We start from the raw sequence: 16,756 nt of genomic DNA, 5'->3' as shown, positions 1-16,756 counted from the left end.
TGCAGCTTCTTTATACCTCACATTGTGCTAAACTAGGATATGAGTGAAATACAGTGCCAGTCCCCAATACCTCCTAACACGGTGGGAGAAATGAAGACAACAGATCCTGGTGGGACAGAATAGCAGTGTGTCCATGAGTAAGTGTAAATAAAGGCTGGGAGAGCTGAGTCAAAGAGGAGAGGCAAACCTCTGGGAGGAGCAGCAGCTGGGAAGGCTTTGCAGGAGACCTAGAGGTAGAGAAGGAAGACAGGAGAAATCCAGAAGGGGAGAGAATATGCCAAGGCTTTGTGGAAATGGGAAGATAAACGCCTCCAGAGAAGAGCTCACTTAGACTGTGGTATGACCAATGGATAGCACCCAGTCATGCTATCAAATGCTGATGTGGTAGGATGTTGGAGATATAATTAATTATACATTGTCTTATTATAATTACAGTTAATTATACAGTGCCTTATTTTCTAGGTGGGCCCCCATCCAATCAATTGAAAGGCGGGATGAACAGAACTTAAAGGAACAACCAAGAAGTAGCCATGCGATTTATTAAAAACGAATCAATCGTGCCCATTCTTCAAGTGTAAGTTAAGGAGTGTTGACAGCCAGCCTTTATGGTTGTTTTCCTTGGTGTCCATGGTAACACGCTGCACTTTTCTAAGTACAGTGGGATAACCTTCCTTGTCTTTTCAGCAAGTACTTTCTTTAAGGTTTCTTTTCTACCTTGACCCAAAAGGGACAGCTTGACTATCGCCAAAGAGGCATTCACTCTTCTCCCCGACTCCCAGCCTCTACTAACTCCCTAAGGCATCTCTGGACAAGACTAACTCCTTTCCCACCGCAAGCCCACCCTCTGCAAGCATGCCATCCAAGCTCCAGTCAGTCCCACGGGTGCAGATCAGCAGTCTCCTACCCTGGCTACTACTTTCTAGGGCCGTTTCCCAGTACCACTAACCGTTTCTCCCATTTTGGTCCCCACCAGTACCTGGCCCAGAGAGAGAAGACCTGCCCAATCTGTAAAGACCTGCCCACTCCGTTTCTGTGGTCCAGATGCACCCCGGCATCAGCTACAGGTGGCCTCTCCTCATGGGCTTCAGACCCCCTGCTCTAAGTTAACTACTGCATGGGCTGTCTGCAGCCTTGTCTCTCTGAAAACTGAATGAGGACATAGGCTGTAGGTAGTGCTACACCTCAGCCCTTACGCTGGCAATGAGGGACACTGAGGCAGGCAGGAAGCCATGAAGATGGAAGTAATAAGGGATTGACTAACTAATGACAGCATAAATAAATGAGGGATAAAAGCTAGGTTGTCAGGACACCTACAGGGTAGAGATGAGGCACAGGAACAAGGGCCCCCAGTCTATCAGAGATGAGATTATACTGCCCCACAAGCGCTACAGAAGAGAAGGATAAGGTGGAAAGTGGGGTTTCAGGGCTGGCCAGGGCCAGGGGCGGAGCCTGAGCCAGAGGGCAGGGCGGTGTCCTGGGCGGGGCCTGACCCAAATGCAGGGCCGGGCGGCTGCTGACCCTGTGGCAGGGAGCTGCCCGGGTGACAGGGTCAGGAGGCTGGTGTGCTGCCACGCTGAGCTTCGCAAGCTCCTGCACCCACGCCAGCAGCACTCACTGCCCGGCGTCATGCCCTCCTACACGGTCACTGTGGCCACCGGCAGCCAGTGGTTCGCGGGCACCGACGACTACATCTACCTCAGCCTCATTGGGTCTGCGGGATGCAGCGAAAAGCACCTGCTGGACAAGGCCTTCTACAATGACTTCGAGCGTGGCGCGGTGAGGACGGGCGCTCGGGACCGGGACCGCAGGGCTTGAGGGGGGGGGGGGGGGGGGCCGAGGGGCGGGGGTGGGACAGGGACGCTGGCAGCGAAGAGCCCGCGGCGGGCGGGCGGGGCAGGGCATGCAGGCGTCTGAGGACTGTATAAACCGAGTGCCCCAGCCCCAGCTGTGAGCGCATCTGGGTCCCTGACGCAGCGCCAGAGTCCGTGCACGTCAGGGCAAGTGGGGCTTGAGTAATGAAGCTCCCTGGGCTTTCTAGTGGCCGGGACCCCTTAAGTGACAATGGACTGCCAGTGTGGGGTCTGCATGGGCTGGCTTCTTCCGTGGGAGAAGGCATAAAGTTTAACAAACGGGACACAGAATTTGTGAGAGTAGTTCTGAGGTCCCTGTGCCTCAGTCCTGTTCTACTGAAAAGCACAGAAAGCCCTGTTAGACAGCTATCCGTTTTGTGTAGGCAGTGGTCCAGTGTAAGTCAGGGAGGGATCCAGAGCCCGGAGTTCACTCGGGCTTGATCACTGTTCTATCCCTACTGTGTACCTCAGTTTACCAAGCTGAAAATAGGTTAGGTCCAATCTTATCCATGAGTCATGTGGAAGCCCAATCCCATTTGGTGGCTGGGAATGAATCTAGGAGTTGTCCCCACACCTAAGGCATCCTACATTCCCTGCACCCAGCCCTGGAGGAATTTCAAAGAAGAAAACCCAGGTAGAGCAGCCTTTAGGAAGCCTGTCAGCAGGGTGCATGCAAAGGAGACACTTCCTCCCTGAGTATTAACCCCTGGAGGGGAAAAAAAAAGAAGAAAGATGTCCTTTCTTTCCTCCTAGTACAGACACTGGAGTCTGGTAACCCAGGAGCCAAGGCAGCCAGAGTTTTTGCATCGCAGCCCCACCCAGGCACTGTGGGAGGCCATTCATCTTGGATGCTACCGGTGTGTACGGTGTGTACGTTCTAGCTCATGGCTTTCTCTGAGCACGAACAGGTCATGGTTTTCTCTGAGCACGAACAGGTCATGGTTTTCAGTGGCCCACTAAGTGCCCAGTACATAAAATTTGATAGTAAGTGACTCTGATAAACACACGGCAGGTCCCCAGAGAGTGTCTCTTTCCTTCTACCACCTCTAGATCCTAAAATACACCAAAGGAGTTTAGATTTCACCAGGCTGCCTTCTTATCATTTAGTTTAGCATTGAGTCAACCCACATGAAATTGCTTAGAATTAACTGTTTGTGATAAATACAGTTGACAACTTCATATGCTTCCACTGAGTATACTTCCTGGGCAAAGTTCATTTCAGATCTGTTCAGCCTGAGCTAAAGAAATAATAGTTAGCCCCCTTTCAGGATTCCAAACTCTAAGTAGGCTTGATTTCTATCCTGGGACCTCGTATGTAGCCAGGAATTGCAAGCGGTTAACCAGGCTTGAACTCTCTTCAAGCAAAGCTGGATGTGGAGCCTCAGATTGACATCTCATGCTGGGTTTCCACAGTCTGGTAGTTGGCCCCGAACTGCTGCAGAAGACCAAGTGTGTCATCCATTTGGGATGCTGACACCCTATGCAACCTCTAGAGCACTTTCGCTTACTTTCACTACTTTAGGAGTTCTCCTGGTACCTAGTGAAAAGGAGAGAGGACAGGTTACTTCCTCTTTATAAATGGAGGCCTGCTCCATAAGCTGTCAGTGTGCTCAGGCTGTGTAGCACAGGACGCATCATGTGTCATTTCCCCCGAAAGGGGAATAGCAGTGTGGCCATCATAGATGACTGGGTAGGAAGTACTGGGTAGAGCACTGTTCTGTTCATTATGTACCTCTTTCTGTTCTGTTTCCCAACCTGAAAAGTCATTCAAGTGACATTGCAATTAAACACCTCAGCAAGAACCCCAGAGGCAAATTTCAGGAGAGATTTGCATGCATATTTCCATTGGAGAGAGGGAACCACAGAACAAGGGAAACCGTTGTCCTACAGCTGAATGAAAAAAGAGCCTTAACAAAAAAAAAGGAAGGAAGGAAGGAAGGAAGAGAGAGAGAGAGAGAGAGAGAGAGAGAGAGAGAGAGAGAGAGAAAGAAAGAAAGAAAGAAAGAAAGAAAGAAAAGAAAAGAAAAGAAAAGAAAAGAAAAGAAAAGAAAAGAAAAGAAAACAGCTTTTGAGAAAGTTCCTGTTGATGCAAAGTTGCTACAGACTTTCTCTTGCGCACCCAGAGCTACTTCCTCATTCTGTGGCTGGTATATCTTTAAAGTCCAGATATCCCTTTTGTGTAAAGGTAGAAAAGAAACCTTAAGGGAAATGTTTGCTGAGACGATAAGGCTATCCCACTGTACTTAGAAAAACACCACAGTGTTACCATGAATAACAGGGAAAATGGCCACCATAAAAGGTCAGCGGATCACTTCCAGTGCCTCCTTCCTAATGTGCACTTGAACAATGGACAGTACTAATTCATTTTAATAAATTGCACTGCTGCCCATCCCCCATTAGTCCCATAAGAGTTCTGCATAGAGATTCAGGTCAGGAACTGAGTCCTTTGCAGATGAGATTCTCCTGAATGTCAGACATTCAGTGGTTTCCTGCTGTCTGTTGAGGAGAGCCCAGATAGAACATGAAATGACCTTGTCCCATAAGCTGGTCCTACATGGAACAGCTTTAACAAATCTGGAGATTCTGAGGACATCTTAGTTGGCTACTTTACCTGCTGGATGGTATTTTGAAAAACCTAAGGATAGTGTGCTGTTGAGTATGTTCTTGAATAGATTCAGTACATGTAAATTCATCTTCTCAAATATATGTAACAAATATTCTCATATTTATGGAGAGTAAATTCTATAGTACCTCTTTATGAGGATGAATATCAATGGAGAACAAATATTTCTTTCTGCATTAACCTTCATATACTAGTTTTCCTCACTGTCCACCTCTCCTACATTCTGCCCTTCATCCTCCTCTTCTTTCCTTTGCCCCTCCCCCACTCTCCCTCTAACTCTCCTCTTTTTCTACTCTAATGTCTTTTTACTTCTCTATCCTTCGGCCTCCCCTAACTGCCCTCTTGGGTACCATCTCAGTCCCCACAGTTCAGCCTCATTTCCCCACCTCTGTCTGCATGTTTTCTAGACTATTGCTCCTCTCTCTCTCTCTCTCTCTCTCTCTCTCTCTCTCTCTCTCTCTCTGCAACTTTTGATCATTGCATCTCCTCCTTTTTGTCTCTCATTTCCTGTGCCCTAGTCTCTCTTCTGCTTCCAACCTCCCTCCTTCTCTACTCCACAGCCTCTTCCTCCTCCCACTTGTCTCTCATCGGACCCCATCCAAGATGGACAGCCCAGCTGGGTCATGCCTTCACTTCAGGAGAGATCCATCTTCTCTCCCAGCTACCTACAGAGGGTTACACATAATGAAGGTGGGCAGTGCCTGAGGAACAGCATGCAAAGTTGTCCTCTGGTAGAGATGGAATAACAAATGAATGAACAATTGTTCATAAAATGCTGATAGAAAGTTCAAACAGAAAGTGACCAACTAATGCTTTGCTGAGATATTCATGTACTGCATAATGATGTTTATGTCAACAACAGGTCACAAATATATGATGGCGTCATTGTAACAGGGCTGAAAGTCCTTGCTGCCTGGTGTACTCACTGTTTAAGCAGATAAATACTATTGTATTACAATTGCCTACCATATTCAGTACAGTTTTAATATTCTGTACAGATACATCACTTAGAAGCAGCAGGCTGTACCATGTAGCCTGGGTTTATAGTATAATATATATCTATGTTTGTGTAAATATATACTATGATAGAATTGCCTCACAATACATTTCCCAAAACATGTCCCTGTCACTGATGCATGACTCTATTTGGAAACTTTAAAACCAAATATACAACAGAGTTAAAAAAAAAAAAAGGGAAATCAGCTTTCTGGTCCCTTCTGACTTAAGCTAGTGAACTCCATGTTTCTTGTGTCTCTGTCAGGCTTTTTGACCAATGCAGTAGTACCTCGGTCTGTGGGAGCTATGTCCTAGCCTTCCTCCTCAGTATGAACTCCCTGAACTGAGAACACTGTTCTGCCGGCTCCCTATAACTGAAATCTCCTGGCCACTCCTCTCCACTCTCTGCACCTCTGAGGTGATCCATCACTCACTAACATCATCAGCACTTGTCCTCTCGAGCCTCAGCTACACCTGTCAAGTGGAACGGTCACTGACATATGCATTCACATGCACAGCATTCACCGAGCACCTGGGCCGAGCACTGTTTTCTCATGCCCACCATGAAGAACTGAGTGTAATGACAGACAAAAAGTACAGTGTCGTCCCAGCATACTCACTCAGAAAGGAAGATAAAGATCAGCACATTTGGTGGCTCCACGTGCCCTCCTGAGGCCTTCTTTTGTGGGACAGCATGTGTCACCCTGTATCTTCCTGAAGGGAAACCTTTCTCTGCTTTCTGTGATCTTGTTATGGCTACACTCTGTAGTTCTAGACCCACAGACAACGTACTTTATCTCTAAGACTTCCTGGGTTCCAGCTGAGCCCTCAACCCCTGTTTATCTCCCGTCACATCCAGGCCTGAAGCCAGGCAGCAAAGTCTCTGAGCTGACAAGAGATAAGTCAGACCACAGGCCTGACCTCCATCTCCTAGGGAAGATCCTATCACAGAGCAGATTAAGTCTTATGTCCTGTGACCTCATCCCAGTGCAGCTCTGAGGACCTTAGCCAGGTGGAATTGGACACCTGTAAGGTCCCATTTCCTGTGACTATACTATAGGTGTGCTGAAGGGTCAGACTGCCCTCCCCCAGAAAAGCTACTTAGTATCTTTCTCCTTTCACTATGTAGCTGTATAGATGGCCTCAAAGTGCCTAGCTATCCCCTCGGATCTTTCTTATTATTTTAGAATGGGTGCCCTCTCTTCATTCACCCCAACATTCCTGATGTCATCCCTTCTCACCCTAAGACCATCCTCTCCAGCCTCTCAACACCACAAGAAAGCCACTTCCCCTGAAGCAGCTGGCCTGGGGCTGGGTCCAGGCTTTCCTGGTGGCCGCCCTTTAGTCCTGACCACAGGCTGACTTCCCTCTCCTCCGCATGCACTACCAGTCCTTCCCATTGTCCCTCATCCTTAAAGGAGTCCCCCACTGCCCTCAGTTTTGAGACCAGGGCTTGAGCATATGGGTTCAGTTTCTTTTGTGGATGAACTGCACTGCAAAGTTTGGCTCCGGCTGCAGAACACTGCATGAACAGTATCTGCAGATCCTGCAGAGCACCACGCCTTATGAGCTCTCCTGGAGTCTGAGAATGTAGACCACATAGTTCTGACATATATGGTCAGCCAGTGGACTGTGCCCTTGGAGACAGTAGGCTACTCAAGCATCCTGCCCTTCTGATTTCTCAATGATCTTGCAAGCTAGTTGCTATCTCTTCTTGAAAGATGAAGAAATGCAGCTGGGGAGATACTCAGACAGTGTTCACCTTGCAAGCACAAGGACCTGAGTTTGATCCTGAGACCCACATATGTTTTACAAGCCAGACCTGAAGCCACATTATAATCCTAGCCTGGGTGAAAGGAGACAGGGAGTCACTGAGGTTTTCTGGCTAGCCAGCCCAGCCTACTTTGTCAGTTCTGGGCCAGGAAGGGACACTGACTTGGGGTGGGGGTGGCAGTGCCTGAGGAATGACATCCAAGGTTATCCACTGTCCTCCACAAAAAGAAGGAGGAGGAGGAGGATGTCTAAGAGGATGAGCAGAACAAGGAGAAGAGGAAGAGGAGGATGAGCAGAAAGGGGGAGAGGAGGTGAAGAATGGGGAGGAAGAGGAGACAGGGAAGGAGAAGGAGGAGGAAAGGGAGAGGAAAATGAAGACAAGGAGGGGGAAGAGGAGGAGGAATATGAAGAGGAAGGAGAAGGGGAGGGGAAGGTCAAGAAGGGGAGGAAGAGGAGGAGGAGGGCAAGGAGAAGGAAATAAAGCAATCTGATAAGGCCATGTGGCCAGCCAGTTTGCACCTACAATGTGAACTCAAGCCCCAAACACCAGGCCACCTAGCCCTCTGACCCTGCTCCCCATCACTGGCCTTCCCCAACTCCTCAAATGGATTTGTAGTCTCCATCTTGGTCCCTAGGAGGGTTGTAAACTCTGTACACACATACAAGGTTAGGACTTAGCATGAGGATGCACTTGGCTGGTGTCCAGTCCCAAATGGTTCTATCCTCATTATGTTCCTCTAAATGTTCCCTTAAGTCCCCAGAACATGTGAGTCAATCCCATCAGAACCTGTTCTGACACACTGAAGCTCTAAGTGAAGAGAGTTCCTTTCCTCCCCCATCTGTGGAAGCCACATCTCTTCCCTAGCCCTTAGAGGCATCAGTGAGGCTTTCTGGCTTCATCCCACCTTGTAGCATAGACAATGGCCCTAGCTGAGGTTCTTCAAGCCCTGGGTCATTATTCTCTGTGTGGCCATGATAACGACCCTTGCTCTCTGTAGAGCAGAAGTGATCTTAGGGACATCCAGACAGGATGTGTCTCTGTCCCACAGGAGAGACACTCTGGTGCTAGGCAGGCTCCTCTGACCGGGCCTGAGATGGGTCATCCCAGAATAGGAGCCTGGTTCTTCCATGCTCAGAAACTGTTCCTGGGAGTCCAGATCATCTGGACTTGACCATGGCCACCACATACAAACTGCCCAGTGTAGTCAAAGCTGAGAGGTTTGTGAAAACACCCAACTTTTCACTCTTTGTAGGAACTAGGAGAAAGAGGGACAGGAATAGGGGTCAGCAGGATCTCACTGTCTCATGTAGAACTTTTTGTTTTTCTGTCAATGGAAATTCAGGATGTTTGCCTTGAAAGTGCCTTATCCATCATCGGTAGTGGGCTCCAAAAAGTCTGCTCATGCACCAGGGATGGGACTTGCTGCTACTGGATGTGCTTCCCCATGGGAGGCCCTTGACTTCTTGTGGGGGGAAGTGGGGAGTAGGTTGGGAGAGGGATGCTGGAGGAGCAGGAGGAGAGAAAAGGGGGATCTTTGATTGGTATGTAATACGAATGAAAAAAAATTTCTTAATAAAACAAAGTGCCTTATCAAGTTCAGGCTTCCAAACATGGCAGTCACTGGAACCATTTCCCCTTGCCTGCCATTAATCTACAAAGATACTGGCCACCCAGAGGCCATGGGTACTGATGCCATGCTCACCCATGCCCTGGAGGCAAGCCCTGGGCATCCAACAGCTCAGTCACTGGGTAGAAGCACTGTCCACAGTCTGAGGTGGCACCTTCCAGCAGCAGGGTGGCCTCAGCTTACTACAAGTGCCATGAATGTATGGAAATGCTAATTGTTCTCAGTGTCTGTGGCTGTGAACTTCATCTGTCCCAGGAAGACTTGAATCCATGAGATCTAGTCTACTCAGTTTATTGGTGCCCTGAGACCTAGAGAGAGATGAAGTGGCTGTGGCAGGAAGGCATGGAATGGAATTTCAGATCTGCGAATTAATAGCTGAAGTGGGCCTCGGTGTCTTCTCTATGAAACATGTCATAATTCCCCTACCTCTCAAGAGTGCTATAGGAGTCATAGCCACTGTCTGCAGGCCCTTGTACATGATAAAGGATTGTTCCATGGAAGGGCCAGCCTGCATCCTCCAGAACATAAGGGCAATTGAAGAGGACTTTCACAAAGTTTGGCTTTGCAGGAATTGGTAGGAGTCTGAGCACCTTTCTCTCCTACAGCCTGAGTCATTCCACAGGCTGAAGACATCCCCTGGGTCACTAGAGCCCATCTGTGTAAAGTCGGGGTCCAGGTTCTTGCAGGGGGTGAGGTACCCAAATGAAAAAAATTTCCTAAGAATCTTGGCTAAGCCAGGTGGTGGTGATGCACGCCTTTAATTCCAGCACTCAAGAGGCAGAGACAGGTGGATCTCTGTGTGTTCGAGGCCAGCCTGGTCTACAGAGTGAGTTCCAGGACAGCTAGAGCAACACAGAGAGACCCTGTCTCAAAAAACCAAACCAGAAAAAAAAAAATCTTTGCTAAAGCTATATTGACACTTCATATGAATAAGTACAGAGAATGTGGTATATGTGAGTGTAATGGAATGTTATTCAGTCTCACACATGCACAAATGAGCACATACATACACACACACACACAGAAGGAGGCCCCCTACACACACCCCAATTTGGTTATTTCAGCAACATGATAAGCCCAGAGGTCATTCTGTTAACTGAGACAGGTCAGACATAGAAAGAGTCCCCCCCCACACACACACACCCCAATTTGGTTATTTCAGCAACATGAATGAGCCCAGAGGTCATTCTGTTAACTGAGACAGGTCAGACACAGAAAGACAAACACTTTCTTTGTACTCGGGAGCTGAAAAATCCATCACGTAGAAGTAGAGACGAGGGACAGGATCACAGTCAGCAACGTCCAGGAAGAGGTGAAGGGGGAGGGTGGGGAAGTTAGGAAGGAGACACATGTCTTAGTCTTTCACAGCACACTACAGTGACAACAGTTCATAATAATTCGTTGTATATTTCCAAGTAGTCTGGAAAGAAACTTTTTAATGTTTCTCAGATGAGTGTTCGAGGCAACAGAAACGTTAATTGCCCTGGTGTGTCAACGTTTCTTCTAGACTTGTATTGAAATGTTATGCTGTACTCCATAAATTTACGATTACTGCCAGCTATAAAAATTAACTATGTACAAAACAAAACTTCCTCACCCCACCTCAGATCAGGCAAGTTGGAGAATCAAATTGGCATAAGCCGAAACTAATAGGAGGAAAGCATACAAATTTGCTTAATACAGCAACGTATGTCATATGTTACATAAGATGAAATGAAGACTCAGAAAACCATCGTTTATGCACTGAAACGTGGGAGAAACACGTGATAAAGAAAGAGGGCGGGGCTAGGGAAGTTAGATGAAGTGACTATGGGCGGTCAAGGTAGCTAAACAGGTCTAACGGTACAGATTTCTACTTTCCTTCCAAGAAGACCTTCTTCCTGAGAAGGCAAAGGTTAGCGTGATCTTGAACTGCCTCGTTTATATAGTTGAACTCTAACAGTTAGTGCTGGGAGCAATGGCTTTATCAGAGGTGCAGCAGATGGCAGTTGAAGTTGAGCTGTCAGTCCACCAGAAGAATCTCTCTCTGATGCATACGTCTCGTTCAAGCAAGGCTGACGAGAACACAGAGTCTGGAAAGTGTTTTGCTTCTGTTGTCTCCCTGCATGCTCACCGCTACTGTGTATTTGGTATGGGAATCCCCCCACTGCCTGTGTGTTTATCTCATGAGTATATTCCATCTATTGGGCATGTGTAACTGTGGACTGACTAAAAGATGACTCCTCCTTAAGATATATAATTTTAATGAATAAAAATAATGTTTCATAGCTAAGCCTATTGTTACACACAAGACCTGTGATTCACACTTAAAAGCTGTTTTATATCTTAGCTCAGGCTGATTTAAGAAAATAGCAGTATTTTTAGCTACTAAAACCGCTTTTCTACCATTATCTGATTTAAAGCCCCTAAGTAAGTTCAGATTAGGCCAGGTGCTCTGCTAATGGGCTGCAAAATAAACATTTCCCAAGAAAAAAACAGTCCAGTTCCCAAGGACATACTGAGTATCTGGCTAGATTGTAAATATGAAAAAGCCCAATTATTGTTAGCTGACCAATGATTAAGTCCTTACAACCATTCCTGACTTCAAATTATGAAAATATATTCTGACTAGACAAGGCTACAGAAAATAACTTGACTCTGTAGCCCCAAATGAGGGCTGCAAGTGTTCTTAGATAATTAGAAGCCATACACAGGACAAAAAGTACACTTTCAGATTGAAGTGTTATTATGTCATAGTATCTTGGAGAGCACGGACTTGAGCTGATGTTAAAAGACGTAAGACTTGTCTCAGAGAACTTACGGTCTCCGTGCCTGGAGACTCAGCACTTGCCAGCGACCCTTTAATTGCAGGGAGTTAGTATAAAATGTTTACGTAAGTCGTGGTTTCTATAATCTCTCACTTAATTGGAACGTGGCCTTTGTGTGACTCTGGGATTGCCTGAAAAGGTTTTTGTTGGGATATATATGAGTGGGAAAGGGACTTGAGGGTGAGAGCAATGACAGAAGCCAACGTGAGAAAATAAAGAAAGAAACCCCTCAGAATAAGCGTGAATCTGTCTTTTTCCTGCACCCCTCAGATAGAAAAGACTAGTTTCCGCCAACACCGTGGATTTTTTGCAAGCCCCGTGTGCAGCCTTGGAGCTGATTCTCTGAGACTGCAATAATTTAGTACAATAGAACAGGAGGAATGTTCTCAGTGGCTTCAGAATTCGGGCCCAGGGGGTCAACAGTTGATTCTCCTGTTCTCCTGCCCAGGTGGACTCATATGATGTCACTGTGGATGAAGAACTGGGTGAGATCCAGTTAGTCAAAATTGAGAAGCGTAAATACTGGCTGCATGATGACTGGTACCTGAAGTACATCACACTGAAGACACCCCACGGGGACTACATCGAGTTCCCATGCTACCGCTGGATCACAGGCGAGGGCGAGATCATTCTGAGGGATGGACGTGGTAAGCTACTACGACCCCTGCCACTCCTAGGCTTCCTGGGATTAGAAAGTCTCTCCTTCTCAGAGAGCCGTATTTCTGGATGTGAGAATGCCATCTTGGGTGGAGCACACCTTTGCATCCTTTGCCTTATAGGAGGTGTGATCTTCCTGCGCACTAACTAGCTCTAGAGAGGAGCTAATAGCCCAAGGATACACACCAGCTGTGGCCTCCCTCTGCACACTGGCCTGGGAAAATGTGGAGTTGATGCCTTCTCCTTTTGCCACTAGGTAATGAAGGCCTCTTAACAGACACGTGTGAGACTAGTCCTGTAAATGGGGAGCTCTGCAGGTTAGGGCATGGCCTTGTAATCCAAATTCTCTGCCTGTTCTCTCTAAGATGGGGGGTAGGTGTTCAGAGCCACAGGATACCTCCTGAAGGCCTTCTCTCTTTCTCTCTCTCCCCTGTCCCCCCTCTCTCTTCTCTCTCCCCCCTCCTCTCTCTCTGACACCCTTGCACACTAGCTGCTTATAGACATGGGTCAAGCTGAAGCCTTAGCAAACTTCTTCCTTCTAGCTACGGCCCTTGAGTCTGCTTTCAGTCTCCGTCTGGAGTGATAAGCTTACCTGTTGACCTCCACTGCAATCGGGGGGGGATGGCTGTGGCTTCTCAAGGCAGCAATGATCCCTTCTCAGGGACACAGATCCCCTGCCATGGTTCACTTTTCACAGTTGGGAGATGTAGACAAGATGAGGCTGATAATTAAACCACCACCCCTTTTGGTAGAAAACTGAGACAAAAAAAACCAAAAGTTCTTTTCCTTCTGGGGTCCTTTGACCCTCAGGTCACATCCCATTGTCCTTGATGTGGAACTTAAACCAAATTCTGGGACTATTTCTGGACCGGATACTTGGGTTTAGAAGGATTTTTACCACTCCTCCCCCAACACCAACAGGAAACACACACACACATACACACACACACACACACACACACACACACACACACACACACACACACCACTCAAGTCATCCTGTGGCTAGAACAAGGAAGGCTGTGGGCAGGGTGCTTTTTTAACCCAGTGTTTGGAAGGTGTTAGAATCTTTCTTCTGTCTGCCCTGCCCAAGCTCTCAGTGGCAAAGTCTTTCTGCTAACAGATTTTGTAGCTTTCCATAGCAACATGCAAGATGGTGCAGGCAGATTAGGATGATTCAAGGAGGCACTGAGACACAGCCACCTCTGTGTGTCGGGAGAGCACCCTGGCTAATCCTGATGAGCTGGAAAAGGGGAAGAACACAGACATAATGCAGAAGGGAAGTGTTCTAAAGATAGCCCCCATGAGGAGCTGTGACCTCAGAAGAGAAGTGGACATCCTGGGAGACAATGAAGAGCAGAGTCGGAGGAAACACCCAGCCCACCCTCAACATACACACACTCTCGCAGGACCTCCACTCTGGTCTGTCCCCAGAGCTGAGTTTAACAGAGATCCCACTGAAGCAATCCATTCTTGTCTCCTTTAGAGACAGGATGAGATGGAGGGGATCTTCAGGGACGTAAATAATCTGGCTGGCAAGTTCCGTTAACCACTTCTGATAACCAACCATCTTTGCTTTAAATGTTCATTTAATTTGGCTAATGATCATATGGGTCTGGAATCTTGGAAAGACTCTACTGAGTAGTTCATCTGTGTCCCCTGTGTCATTCACTCACAGGACTGGGGCTGGAGGATTCGCCTCAAAGATGGTTCTTCTCTCACATGGTTCAAGGTTCCTTGGCCTCCATCCCTACATAACACCCCATTCATTAAGTAGTCTCACAGCATGGTGGTCTCAGGGTAGCTGCATTTCTTACATGGTAGTTGACTTCTAAGAGCAAGAATTCCAAGAGAGAGAGAAAGAAAGCTGCCAGACTTCAGACCTGTGCCAGGAACCAGTATAGTGGAATTCTACCACCTGTCCTTGAAGGGGGCGGACACTGAAACTTCTTAATTTAAAGAATGCCAAACGACTTGTGGCCACGATTAATCCACATGGTACAACAACCAATGCTTTGAACAATACTTCAAGAGGAGGCCCCACCCCGCAGGTGACCCCATTTCCCACCACATGATGGCCTGTTTCTAGTGTTTTCACCTTTTCACCTCGGTAATCACAAGAATGGTAGGACTGTCACTGTGGTCCCAGGATCCATAGCATATGTGTGGGGAAATGGTTCATTCCAGGGTCATGCCAGCCCCTGGGGAGCTGCCCATGGGTTCTTCTATACTCAGTTCAGAATGTGTCAGCCCACAGCCTGGGAAGATCTATCAGTTGTTAGCTGGAGTCTCATAGTTGGGGAGACTGAGCCATTCTCTTGGGTCAACTTGATGTGTTGGGTTTCATAGACATTTATTCATACCAATGCAGGTAAAGAAATGGAGCTGCTTAGAGTCAAGGTGGCCAAGGAATATTCTGGCTATCCAAGGCATTTGGCAAGAATATCAAATGTTCACAGCAATGCCTAGCGTAGCCAGTGACAATGGGCATTGTCACTGTTTTGACTCATCTCAGCCTCAGGGGTATTGAGCCTGCTCCATTGTCTTGATCTTCCTCTTTGGGACTAGTTCCATACTCGAGACCAGACCTACACTGAGCTAGAGAGCTCTCAGGGCTTTCTGAGAACTGGAGGGAGTGAGTCTGCAGTAAGAGAACAGAGAACTGAGCGTAGGTGCCTGAGAAGCATTCGCAATGCCTTGAAACAATAGTCCTGTGGTTGCTAAACCTAACAAAATTAAAACAGGACTTGCATCCTTAATGTTTTTATTTAATGTTTCCATTAATTTTAGTGTGTTTTGCAGAAATATTCAGTGCAATGAAATATTTTACACAGATAGTTGGAGTGTATAGTAGAGTAGAGTAGAGTAGAGTACAATACTATATAATAGTATGTATTATAAGCGCATTTTCAGATTTTCCTACTTGGGACTCTATGTGTTTGCTGGATTTACGTTAGATTGGACTACAGCTGATTACAATTTAATCTGTATTAAGGGCTTTTGGCTTCTTGCCAAAGCTCCTGAAATGAGAGATAACAGGCCAGGCCAAGTGACAAAATACTGTGACTCCCAGGCTTGCAGATAGGCAGGAAAACCTCAGATCTCTTTTGGGAATAATCCATGATAATAATTATTCTCATTTATTGGGCATTTAAGGGGGCTAGCACTGTGCAGAATGCTTTACAGTGTTCTCATACTAGCATCCCCCTAAGATCCTGAGAAGTAGGCATTTTATATGTGAGACAGTCAAGGCAGCTTACTCTGGGTCACATGACTTTAAACCACAGAGCCCAAGTCTGTGTCTGCTTGTATCTCTTCTACACCCACAGCCTAGGTGACCACATTTGTTTCAGAGCAGAGGCTATCTTCTGTGTAGATAGCACAAGGAACCGGAGACTGTCCTGCATGTTGGGACGTGTGTCCTGCATTTCTCCATGAAGCAACCAAATGGACTTAGAAGCATAAGAGCCAAGAGTCCTGCTGTTTTCTGTGGCAGCACAGAAGTCAGATGCTATGCCATCTCAGCATAAGAGTATAGGACTACTCTGAAGTGGTTTAAAATACCCACCAAAGCTTGGCATAAGAGGAAGCCTGGCCTATAATCCCAGAACTTGGAAAGGCAGAAGTAGGAGGGTCAGGAGTTAAATAGAAAGTTCCAGGCCAGCCTGAGTTACATGAGACCTTGTCTCAAATATATGTGTGTGTGTGTGTATGTATATGTACACATATACATATTGCATACAATTATCACTATATATGTGTGTATGTGTATACATATACATATGTGTATATATATATATATATATATATATATATATATATATATATATATATATCACAGCACAGAATGCCTATCCATTTGCATAGCAGAGCAGACAGGTCTGGACTCGGGGCCCCAGGATTCCTGCGTAAGCAGAATGCCGAGGGTTCAGTGGAAGGAGTCTGAGACAAACCTGACCACTGGACATTATTTGGACACTGTCACTCTTCCTTAGGCTGCTCTCATGCCTGTCCTTTCTTCATAGCAAAACTGGCCCGAGATGACCAAATTCACATCCTCAAGCAGCACAGGCGGAAAGAACTGGAAGCGCGGCAGAAACAGTATCGGTGAGTTATGGCTTGGACCAAGTGGCCCGCACAGTCCTGCCTGTATCAGGTCCGTGGTATGAGATAAGCCTAGCCACAGCATATGGACCACCATCTGCCTCCATCTTCAGGCAGAGAAAGTGAAGGGGCTCAAGAAAAAAGCTTGAGAACAATCATATTGCACTTGGGGAAAACAGGGCCACAGAGTGTGAGTCGCCTGGACACTTTCCCTTTATTGTATGGAGTGCCTTAACTATTAATGTCTTCCTGTATTATTTCAGTTATAAAAGTGATACATAATCTACAGCAACGTTGGAAAATCATTGCATAAGTGAC

The 16,756-nt window shown here is 46.9% G+C and overlaps 1 protein-coding gene across 1 annotated transcript in view; it reads left to right on the top strand.

Moving 5' to 3' along the window:
* Positions 1-1,513: 1,513 nt before the first annotated feature.
* Alox5 (arachidonate 5-lipoxygenase) overlaps positions 1,514-16,756 on the top strand; it is a 51,573-nt gene continuing 36,330 nt past the window's right edge. Inside the window, exons 1-3 of the mRNA XM_059258447.1 lie at positions 1,514-1,776; positions 12,126-12,324; positions 16,360-16,441. Coding sequence (XP_059114430.1) covers positions 1,627-1,776; positions 12,126-12,324; positions 16,360-16,441 — 431 coding nt within the window. The 5' untranslated portion in view covers positions 1,514-1,626. The remainder of the gene's footprint in view (positions 1,777-12,125; positions 12,325-16,359; positions 16,442-16,756) is intronic.

This window comes from Peromyscus eremicus, chromosome 3 (genome assembly GCF_949786415.1).
Source record: "Peromyscus eremicus chromosome 3, PerEre_H2_v1, whole genome shotgun sequence".
NCBI classification, from domain to species: domain Eukaryota; kingdom Metazoa; phylum Chordata; class Mammalia; order Rodentia; family Cricetidae; genus Peromyscus; species Peromyscus eremicus.
The sequence above is the reverse complement of the archived record's forward strand: the minus strand, read 5'-3'. Positions and strand labels throughout refer to the sequence as shown.